Here is an 11,510-nt window from a genome sequence, read left to right on the forward strand (position 1 = left end):
AAAAAGCTCCGCTCTCGTTTGTCTCTCTTTTCAAGGAAAGAGGGGCAGCCATCTACTTCCCGCGGTTCAGGACCCGCCGCTGCTGAGGCACGGAGGAGAATGAGCTCGTGGGGATCGCAGGTGGCTCTGGCCGATGAGTTTAAAAAGGGGCTTTCCCTCTCGCGATCGTCGACTGTGGACGAGAGTGAGCCGCTGGAGGATGATGTTATTTCATTGACATCATCTGATCCAGGGGCCAGTGCTCAGTTGGGCCCAGCCCAACAAGAGCAGGAAATGGATGTGGAGAGTGAAGAAGCTGAGGCTGAGCTTTCCCAATCCACCTGCTCATACGCAGCAGCAGGTCAGGCTGTCACACAATGGCGGTGCTCCAGGCATATCAGGCTGACCTGCTGAAAGAACTGGATAAAGGTAAGGGCCTTTCTCCTGATGAGGTAGCTGAGTTGTGCCGCACCACGGGCACGATGACTGTTTGTTTGGGCGATGAGCACGCACGCACGCAATGTCCTCGAGAGGGCAATCTGCGTGCACTGCGAGCGTTTTCCAATTAAAAAGCTCCGCTTTCGTTTGTCTCTCTTTTCAAGGAAAGAGGGGCAGCCATCTACTTCCCGCGGTTCAGGACCCGCCGCTGCTGAGGCACGGAGGAGAATGAGCTCGTGGGGATCTCGGATCAGAGACGGGCACTGAAGGCTAGTGTCGCGGCTCGCGCTCCTCCCCGGTCTGCGTGTAGAGGTAGGAGGAATCTCGGGTCAAAGGGAGGTAGGCAAGACCTAAGGGATGTGATCCAGACAAGGCGTCAGCGCTTTCGTCCAGATCAGAGTGATACAGGGCTTCCTAGTCACCAGGATATCCCCTCTTGCTGAAGGCATCGAGCGGGAAGGGAACGTCTCGGGTTACGTATGTAACCATGGTTCCCTGAGTAGGGAACGAGACACTAGGTTATAGGTTAGGTTATAGGTTACTAGGGACACTATGTTTATAGTCTAGGTTTCCTGCCATGCTTCGGACGCAAGCTTCAGACGAAGAAGTGGATGATGTGTTCTCCCGGCGCCTATTTATACTATAATCGCACCGGTAGTGACGTCATGGCTGTCGCCGGCCAACGTGTTGTTGGTGTTTTTTCAATGTATGCTTCAGACATGGGTCACGACGAGGCGTTCCCCATAACAACCCCTAGAGGACGCAGTGTCTCGTTCCCTACTCGGGGAACCATGGTTACATACGTAACCTGAGACATTTTAGTTTAACTTCATAATCCTGGCATGAGTGACAAGTATTTATTCTTTAACTGCCAAGTTTATTTCTCTCAGAATCAAGATGACAGTCAAATTGACCAGTATCTAGCATGTGGAATGGACTACAAAACTGTTCGAGATGCAGTAGCCAAAGCCATGCTAGATTGCAACATGAATGCAATACAGAAAGCTATTGAGGTATTTGTTTACTCCTTTGCAACGTGTACACACACACACACACTGCTCCAAAATCTAGAGATCTGCCTATCCACCTTATTTTTCCCTTAAAGGCAGGGTATGTGATTTTTCAAAAACACTTTAGAAAACTGATTCGGGCCGAATAGCAAAACAAACTTGTAGCCAATCAGCAATAAGGGGCTTGTCTACTCGTGATGTGGAGGAGAGAGCTTTCAGTGCATGGGACGGACATTAGCCGAGGAGTGATTTACTCGCAATGTAGAGGGTTGTATTATCTTAACTATGAACACACTGGTTTATAGTGCCGTTTTTATCGTTTACTGCACTTTTGTTATTCCTCTTGTTATTTCCCAACAGCGGCTAATAAACTGGAAATCTTGCACATTCACAGAAAACGGCTTACATCCGCGTTGAAAAATAAGGTGGATAGACCATACCAGAGTGCATCTCTGTGGCAGTGACCAGGGTCAGAATTTAACAGGGGCTTTGGGCAAAAATGCCACTAAAATGGAAAAAAGCCCAAATTCAAGAGGGGTAAAAAATTCTCCTGCACAAGTAAATAAAATCTAATAAATCTGATGGCTGATTGTTGATTTTGATCATTTCAATGGTAACTGTCAATAGTATTCAAGTAACTTAGTTTAAAAAAAAAAAAAAACATTCATTTAATAAGATAATTATATACATTGTTATATTGCCTCTTAATGGAAAAGTTTTTGACCCTGCTAGTGACCATTAACAGAGATTTAGTTCAGTCACTTGTAAAGTTCCAGTTGGGTTAGGATGCCTCATTATACAGTAACGAGGCAGTTCAATAGTTTGTAGGTATTGTGTCCACTACACGAACACTGAAATTAAATGCTTAAAATATGCAATCAAATACTTGCCATTTCTCTTCCTCAGTTTTGTTAAACTGCTTTATCTGTACTGACCAGTTTGCAATGTCTTTCAAAACATCTTTGTCAGAAGGATTGCAACTGCACACCCATGAAGAAAGCTGTTTATCTGCTACTGGCTTTGTTCAGAGAAGTCACCGCCCTGTACAGAAGTGGAAACCCCAACATGCACCCTAAACCTGAGGTAAAAACACAAACATACTCTACACAACAATTATATACTGTATAATAAGCCATATTTTCTGTTTTCTATGGATTTTTTTGATAAATGTATATCACTGCTGTGTGTCTGATATTCATGTTGTTTTCTTTAGCAATGTGCTGGCCTTGAAGATTTTATCAGAAACTCAGAAGTCTTTGTCAATAATGAAATGAGAGCATTTGCTCAAGCGCTGGTGAAAAATGATCTTCATGCTCTGCGTGTACAACCACAGACGTCAGGCAGAGAATTTGTGCTGGTAGAGGTTACAGTTCACATGGCTGCAGTCCTGCTGTGTGGAAATCTGCCTTTACTTAAGCCACTGCAGCAACTGGCACTGTCCCCAAACAACATGATGGTATGAACCCTTCACGCTTTACATGGTGACTAAAATGTGTTTAAGTGTGATATTTCTATCATGTTCTCCTGACAGGCTTCATTCATCCCAACTATGCCTGATGACATGTTGGCAGTTGCCCAGCAGGCCTTGGGACAACTTCAGTGGTATTGTGAGTGGATTGTGTTTATCTGTGCTGCTATAGAATTTGCCAGTGTTATGCAAAATTCAAAACCTGTAAAAATTCAGTGCACCTGGAAACCCAGTGGTTAATATCTGACCAGAAATGCAATATTAAATTACCTTACCCTGTTCTAGCTGATGTTAATGCAGTGATAATTAAACAGAACTTCATTATCAGAACTTTGGGAGTTTAAGATAATATATTTTACATTGTTTGCCTGGGTCTTACATAAAATGTAATTTTCTGTTATATTGAGTACCTCTCTGTTGTAATACCTAAAATAACAGCAACAGCAATAATGTATGCCTATTTTATCCCCTGAATATCCTATCTTACAGAATGAAATTCCACAAAAGTTTGCTATGATAACATAAAATTAAACTGATTTTGCAAACCATATTATTGTTCTAATATGACATTTTAAAGTGACATTTATGGCAGGATTTTCTCCACCAGGAATTGATTGGTTTGTAAAAAATAGGTGATTTACAGTACATACTGTACCTAAATGGAGGTGCTAGAAGGGAGAGGTAGAAAAATGAGAGGGCCTTGTTATTGTCAGTGAAAAAGAAAAGTCATTTCAGAGATGGAGCAAGTTATTTAACTTCTTATTTTAACTTTTTATTTTACTTTTAAGTAATTTAATAAAAGATGATGAAAAGAAAAAAAAACTGAAGAATTGTTTACAAGTCCAGAATGCATGTATTAATAAAGTAAAAGGGATAACCTTTTTGAGTCACCATGGGGTCCAAGGGGGCTGGAATTTTGACAGGTCCTTGCCATTGACATGGCTTTCTGCACTGAGAGGATTATATATCGTCATTTCCTAATCTCTGGTGTCCCTTTGTGTTTGACAGTCTGTCCTAATGGTCATCCATGCACTGTTGGTGAGGTAGGGTCATGTGACTTAATTCCTATGATTTGCAGTAACACTGCATTAACTAGATGTTAATTGTCACAGGACACCGAATTAAATTTGTGTTTTGTTGTTGTTCTTCTTCTTAAAATTAAAACATGATTTTCTTTCTGTTATCTGTCCAGTGTGGTCAACCCATGGAGGTTGGTCGCTGTCCAGACTGTGATGCACCAATAGGTGGCATCAACCACAATCCTGTTCAAGGTTTCCAAACCATGCAGATACAGTGAGTTACTATTGCAATGAATGCTTGTTTTTTCTCTTTTTTACCTTAAAAGTTACAAATGCATTAATATATTAAACTAAACATAATTAATAAATGTTTAGAAGTATTATTTCATGTAAAATATTGTAATTAATGTTAATATTTAGACCTTTATGGTAAAGATTTATTGAACTATACAAAATTAGCCTTTTTAATGAAAATCTTGGATTTATTTTGCAGTATTGACTTGCACACTGTACATTCCTATGTGTCATTCCTTACATAAATGACTGACTGTTAAACCAGTTTTGACTAAGGCTTTTCTTGATTTTAAATTTAGCCATTTATTAGCCATAATGATTTGTAGAGATGTGGATGGTGTCTTTTTAGAGGTGATTCTTAGAGGTAATTGTTTTAATCAATTTGAGGCAATTGTACCTCTTTGCAGAGGGGACCGTACTCAGTCGGGACACATTCTGGGTGATGCGCAGCGTCGTGAGCAACCTGACATGCAGGACACTAAGAATATGTCACCTGCCCCCTTTGCTCTTCTCAGACTGCTCACACACATGTCCATGCTGCTGGGAACTCAGAACAACCCACAGGTATTACATTCTTTGTTTTCCTTTTCTATATATATGGTCATATCCCAATTCTGGTTTTGAGTATTGATACATGTGATGCATACATTACTTGCATCCAGATCAAATACACACATTTGTTTGAAGAACTGAGGAAATGTATTAAAGGGGTCATATGATGCTGCTAAAAAGAACATTATTTTGTGTATTTGGTGTAATGAAATGTGTTTATGCGGTTTAAAGTTCAAAAAACACATTATTTTCCACATACTGTACATTATTGTTTTATCTCTATGCCCCGCCTTTTTGAAACGCGTCGATTTTTACAAAACTCATCGGTCTGAAAAAGCTAGGTGTGCTCTGATTGGCCAGCTATCCAGTGCGTTGTGATTGGCCGAATACCTCAAGCGTGTGACGGAAATGTTACGCCCCTCACCATACTGTGTTGATGCCGTGTCCGGCCGGAGCGACGAGACATAAACATTAATACCCATTACAAACGAGGCATTTGTTGCATCCAGTGGGGACATAATTACTGACTTATACTGTCTTTTTACGCATTGGTTGCATCGCGCCGCGTAAACATAAAACTCATGTCTGCATTTGTGATCGGAGAAATGACAAACTACAAACGCTACTCTACACTGCCCAAAACTCGCGTTTGAATCATCAGTGGCAAATCCTTTAAATGAAAACGTACTTACAAGACTGTGAGTCAGAACTGCGGGCATTGTAGTCTACTCTCCCAGGTTCAGTTCTGGAACAGTGTTGCAGAGGCCGGGCTAGAGTGAGCTGAGGCCGGGCTAGAGTGAGCTGAGGCCGGGCTAGAGTGAGCAGAGGCTTGAGAACGGCCCGGCCGGCGGATTCGATGAAGGAGCGGCAACCACATGTGACGATCCCGGACTGGACTCCGCTTCGTCCACGGTGAAAGCCGATCCGGCGATCCACAGCACTAAGTGCATGACGAAGCAGATATTGTCCTCTTTTGGAAGGCCAAACAAAGTAGTTTCGCTTTCACAACGAAACACACAGCTCTTCACGACATGGCGACAGCAACAATACGAGAATAAAAGTTACGCCTTCTTTCTTTGTGTGAACATTTGGGCGGCGTTATGCAAATCTTCCCACATAGTGACATAGATATGTGGGGGCATGTTAGAACGAGCCGTTTTAGGTAGGCGTGGTTAACTCTTAACTTTTATAAAGAATATCTCTTTGGATTTGAGACTTTAGTCTTTGCAACTTTACAGATCTTCTTTATGCACCAAGAGCTTGTAACACTCCAAAGAGAAAGGAAAAATTGAAATCGCATCATATGACCCCTTTAAGAACCAAACCCAGCTCTGGTGTAAAGCCAGCCAAACTTAAACATAAAAACTTACTGAGAGCACCTTTAACTATATTCATCCCATATTCTTGTGTGTTTCTCTTAAGAGTGTCAGGCAGATCATCAAGCCCGCTGTGCTGGATCCTGGCCCATTCCTGATGACCCATCTTTTGAAGGACATGGAGCAACTAAGCAGAGCTCTAGGCAAAGGGCTGGATGATACAGTCTGTTCAGTCCATTTGACCATCCACAGTCTACTGGATCCCCATCAGACCAGCCAGTGTAAGAGTACCAACACCTCATCTTACATTTGTCACTTGCCATATTTGATCTCCTGCCTCAGAAATTCAAGAAATATAACATTTTGATATTCTAAACAGGGCCTGTTCCTTACGATCCAAACCTTTCCACTAAAGATGCAAGAAATGGATGGGAAAATGCCATGAATACTGATGTCATCACACATCAGCTGAAGGTGAACATGTCATCTTTTAGTACATCACAGAACCCAGAATGCATTATGCAACTTAGTTTTTTGCATTTTAGTTTTAGTGTGTAAATCATGCTTGATTTTCCAATTGTTCCCTTCTTTTTCATTGCCTCTGAAATGGATCTACAAATTTATTTACAGTTAAAAACATTTTTCATTCTTGAGTAGTTTTATAACACTGGACCTAACAAGAAAGTAAAACCTGAATGATTAAGAGCTGTTGATTAATTGTTGCATTAATGACCTCAGCAGTAGGGTATTTCTCATAACCCTTACATTAGCGAATTATTACTTTCCATTCTTTGATCTTTCTCTCAGGTTTTGGAGCATCAGCTAAAGGAAGTGAACGCCTTCGTCAGGAAAGATGAGCGAGTGTCTTCTAATCCAGTGATGAAGTTGACATTTGGGGAGCCAGGGCTTTTCCTTCGCTCTCTGCCCCAGAACTCCCTCATCCATAATTCATCCATCTGGAGCTGCAGAAGGAAGGTCTCAACGTTGAGTTTGACCCACATTGTGGAGCAAAACAGTGGCCGGGACACCTTGCCAGTGCTCTGGAGGTTCCTTCAGAGGGTAAGATATTTATCAACCAGAGTGTTTCTCATTAGTTGAACAACCAGAGAATGCATTTCATGATGCCTGCTTTCTAGACAGATTGTTTATGTTGTGCAGACAGTCCTTTGATTATTAGCATGCTTGATTTACTAGATTACTTTCTAGGTTAGTCTTACTGACATATGAAGGACCAGCCATAGTTTATTTTGTTTTAACATGCTGATTAGTGGTGGGTTTATCTGCAGTAATAAAACAAGAGTGGAAAAAATCTGTATTAAAATCATGGCAAAAAAATTTAGAGAAAACCGAAACGTAAAGCTGTATATTTCAGGAAGCAGAGCTACGGTTGGTGCGGTTCCTTCCAGACATCTTGGTTCTCCAGAGGGATTTGGTAAAAAAGTTCCAGAACATGACAGAGCTAAACTACAACACTATTGGAGAGTTCCTGCAAAATCAGAAAGCAGGTACCACCATATTAGTAATGATTTGCCATGGGAAAGTGTTGAGTCAGTATGGAGATATTCATGATTGGTCTATGATCATTTCATTGTTGTTAATCATTTCAGTAAGCTTGTTGATGGTTGATTCAGCACAAATGTTTTTAGCCATTATATGCAAGCATATACCATTTCTCTAATAATAAAGTTTACTTTCATTGCAAACATAGTGATTGTGCCATGTTTTCATTCAACAGCTTCACTCACTGCTTGGTATGAAAAGCGCATAAAAATCTTTATATCAACTTGGAACCAAATCAGGGTATCTCTGGCTACCACAGGTAAACCATCTCCTGTCTACAATGGCAAGCACAAGTTTGTGAAAATAACTGAATTTCTGCATTGATTAAAATGTTGTCTGATCTTCAAGTCACAATTCAAGACAAACAGTCTGATTTAACTAATACAATTTTGAAAAGTACAATGTTTTGTGTTATTGAAGACACTGACTGTTCATTGACAGAGCAGGCTGGATAAAGTACTGCAATTGAACCTCTGTGTTACAACTTTTCCTAAAGCTAATTGAAGTCAGTTAAGGAGATAAGATTGGAAGTGCGGGTGCTCTGCCCTTTATTTAAGGCACACAAAGCCTGGTTACCAACAAATAAAGCTGACTTCACTTGACTTAAAAAAAAAATATATATATATATATATATATATATCCTTAAAATATTTAAACATTTATTTTAATGTTTTGTATTGTACACATTACAGAGATGCACAAAGCTGGACAAGGCTTTAGCATTGGTAAAGACCTATTAAGTTATTCATAAATAAGTAGGTATGATGCCCTGTCTACAAATGTAGAAAATTCAATTGCTGCTTTCTCCACAATACACTGTTAGTGATTAAATAATGTATTCAATAGAAATGTTAAAAAAAAAAAGTGCAACTTTATACATTTCTTAGTTTAGTCAGATTTGTTTGTCTATAATTGTTCATTAAATTGCGATCAGACCTCATTTTATGAGTAATCAGTGCAGAAATCCAAATATTCACAAGTATTCACGGACTTATTCTTTCCACTGTCGTGACCACTTTCTTTCCACTTTAGACCACTGTGCAGCAATTTCTTCGACAGATGTCTTTTATTTTTTTCCATTGATGAGTGATGCTTGAGATGGTCTGTTTGTGTCAGGAGAGATAAAGCTGCCGGACGATTACACTCGGGAGGATCTGGGTTTGGACGCAGACATGCAGGTGCTGCTGCCGCAAAGAAGCGGCCTGGGCCTGTGCTCCACTGCCCTCGTCAGCTACCTCATCACCCTGCACAATGACCTCATCTACACTGTTGAAAAATACACCGGAGAGGAGTCTGGGTAAGAGATTCAGCAAATTTAGTCCCATGTCATTTGTGGTGTTTGATATAGTAGTCACTGCTCATGAGTTATTGACTTCAGCAAACCCTAAGTATTAATCATCATGACATAACTCATCATGTACCATTTGTGGCTATGAGAGATATTTCATACCATGAGTCTTCAGATGTTTACTGTTTTACTGTTATTGATTGTTCAGCAATAGTTCTCTGCCAGCTTAACTCAAGGTCCAAAGTCCAAAATGCAGCTGCTAGACTTCTTAGTGGTAATGACCACATTACCCCTGTCTTATTCTCTCTGCATTGGTTGCCGGTGTGTTTTAGAATAGAGTTTAAGATTTTACTCTTTGTTTATAAGGTCTTAAATGGGTTAGCACATTCTTATTTATCTGAACTTGTGACAACATATCTGCTAGATGTTTAAGGTCATCAAATCAGAGAGAAAGGGATACTGGGCTTTTGTCATAGTCAGCCCCAAATTGTGGAATAGCCTACCTTTATCTATTAGGATAATCGCTACAGATTCTCTGTTTAAAGCAAAACTTAAAACCTTCCTTTTAGAGAAGGCTTATAATATGTGTGTCATCCTGAGCTTTTTTCTCTGTATGTATTATGTCTTTGTATGCTATTTTATTGTTTTGATTGTTTTATTTTTTTATATTGGTTTTACAATTTTTGTACAGCACAATGGTCAGTGACTCTTGTTTTATTGTGATAAATAAGCTAAACTAAACAGACCATCAACTTAAAAACAATTTTTAAAAATCCAATATTTCATTGAAACATTTCAACATTACTTTGAAATCAGACTTACAATTTTCACTTTGCAGATGATAAAACAGCTTGTGATGCTGGATGAGTGAAAAAAACACCTACAGGCTTACTTTGAACTAGGGTTCTGCGTCGTAACTAAAGACAACAATATTACTTAGTGGTGTAATATTATATTATTATATTATAATATTTAATATTATATTACGCTGGGGACCACCTAGCAACACACTGGGAAAAAAAGCACTCAGAACCCTGAATCACTGTGAGTTAGCAGTTAAATTTAGCAGTTTTGAGCCTACCACACCCAATTTCCCAGTTAGACACATCCAGGTCATTCTCTGTCCTGTTTCCTTCCAGTTACACGGTAAGCCCAGGTGACCTGACGGAGCTGCACGTGATCCGTTATGAGTATGAGCGGGATGTGCTGCCGTTGGTGCTGTCCAACTGCCAATATAGGATGGAGCATGGGCAGGAAACCCTGGCGGAGTACGACCTGCCCAAGATTCAGCAGCAGATCCTCACCCGCTTTCTACAGGGAAAACCACACATCACCCTTAATGTACGTCACAGCACCACAAGAGTTGAAAAATGCCTGTTCAGATGTGTTTTCAGGAGTTCTTCAGGCTTGACAACCAGTAGAGTAGATAAAAGAGTAAAATTGCATTTATTTTTGTTTTGTTTTGTGTTTTTGTCTTTTCATGTTTCAGGGTATTCCGACACTGGTGAACAGACAGGACAGAAATTATGAGATCATATTTAAAGATGTTAAGGGCAAAGTTCAACAAGTAAGTTATATTATTTATTACATTATAGATGTTTATACATTGTATTGGTTATGTTATTGTTAGATGTAGGTCCAATGCTCAAAATGCTCTTAATGAATATTAACATTGTTGAAATGCAACTTTTAAAATTAATTACATCCATTTTATCCATGTCACAAGCCGTTATATTATTGTGTATCCAAAGGAGTCGTTGCAGCCTCTGACACAGTACGACCTCGTGAAGGAGCTGCAGTCCTACAGTGACGTGTGTGAGGCCCTGTCCACAGTCGAACTGGCCCTGGGTTTCCTCGCCATGACGGGGGGAGAGCCACACATGCAGCTGAGCACTTATTTGAAGGAGGTGCTACAGATGACTGACCACATGGCCCCACATGTCTTCAAGGTTGGTAATGTACATACTTTCTGCATTTATTATTTTTAAGCAGTGGTGTTACAAGGATACTATCCTCACTGGTCTTAACCCTCATGTGGTGTTCGGGTCCTTTTTGCTCTGAAAAAATTTTCTTTTTTGTTATCGCATTGGACTGAAATTTTGTGACTTTGTTCACAAAGGGTATAACTACTTCTAAAAAATTTTTTTATAATTTTCATACTTTTCTGGGGGAGATTTTTCACCTTGTTACACTTGTGATGTTCCAGGGCAAAAATGACCCGGCCTCAAAAAAATGCTTATAAATCACTCATTATGCTATATTATCAACAAAGATTGGATTCAATCTTTTTGTCAACTTCTTTTCTTTCATTTAGGACTGGTTTTGTATTTATATTTGCTTCAAATTAATAGTAGGCCTCATTTATCTGAGAGTAGGCACCTCATTTTTTGAGTGAAAAAAGCATTATTTATGAATAATTTTCACAATATTAAATAAAAGCTGAAGAAAATTTGCACTGTTTATCGTACTAGTGTACTTTAATGTTTAATCAGGGAGTTTGCTTTTAAATGCTTTTATTTTGTACAAAGTCACACTTGTGGTGACTTGTGGTGTTCCAGGGCAAAAATGACCCGGCCTCAAAAAAAT

At 39.7% G+C, this 11,510-nt stretch overlaps 1 protein-coding gene across 4 annotated transcripts in view; it reads left to right on the top strand.

Moving 5' to 3' along the window:
* Positions 1–11,510, top strand: part of LOC107709039 (E3 ubiquitin-protein ligase rnf213-alpha-like) — a 52,750-nt gene that overhangs the window by 36,402 nt on the left and 4,838 nt on the right. For 2 of the 4 annotated variants that reach the window (XM_016513434.1, XM_016513436.1), the window contains 16 exons: positions 1,308–1,430; positions 2,397–2,510; positions 2,641–2,883; positions 2,959–3,034; positions 3,904–3,938; positions 4,088–4,188; positions 4,616–4,772; positions 6,183–6,357; positions 6,456–6,550; positions 6,884–7,135; positions 7,449–7,581; positions 7,812–7,895; positions 8,753–8,933; positions 10,064–10,265; positions 10,414–10,491; positions 10,676–10,873. In XM_016513434.1, the coding sequence (XP_016368920.1) occupies positions 1,308–1,430; positions 2,397–2,510; positions 2,641–2,883; positions 2,959–3,034; positions 3,904–3,938; positions 4,088–4,188; positions 4,616–4,772; positions 6,183–6,357; positions 6,456–6,550; positions 6,884–7,135; positions 7,449–7,581; positions 7,812–7,895; positions 8,753–8,933; positions 10,064–10,265; positions 10,414–10,491; positions 10,676–10,873 (2,247 nt within the window). Of the gene's footprint in view, positions 1–1,307; positions 1,431–2,396; positions 2,511–2,640; positions 2,884–2,958; positions 3,035–3,903; positions 3,939–4,087; positions 4,189–4,615; positions 4,773–6,182; positions 6,358–6,455; positions 6,551–6,883; positions 7,136–7,448; positions 7,582–7,811; positions 7,896–8,752; positions 8,934–10,063; positions 10,266–10,413; positions 10,492–10,675; positions 10,874–11,510 lie in introns of those variants that run through there. The other 2 variants (XM_016513435.1, XR_001636430.1) reach the window with 2 other exon arrangements.

Source organism: Sinocyclocheilus rhinocerous, unplaced genomic scaffold (assembly GCF_001515625.1).
Source record: "Sinocyclocheilus rhinocerous isolate Xijiao unplaced genomic scaffold, SAMN03320098_v1.1 scaffold6317, whole genome shotgun sequence".
NCBI classification, from domain to species: Eukaryota; Metazoa; Chordata; class Actinopteri; order Cypriniformes; family Cyprinidae; genus Sinocyclocheilus; species Sinocyclocheilus rhinocerous.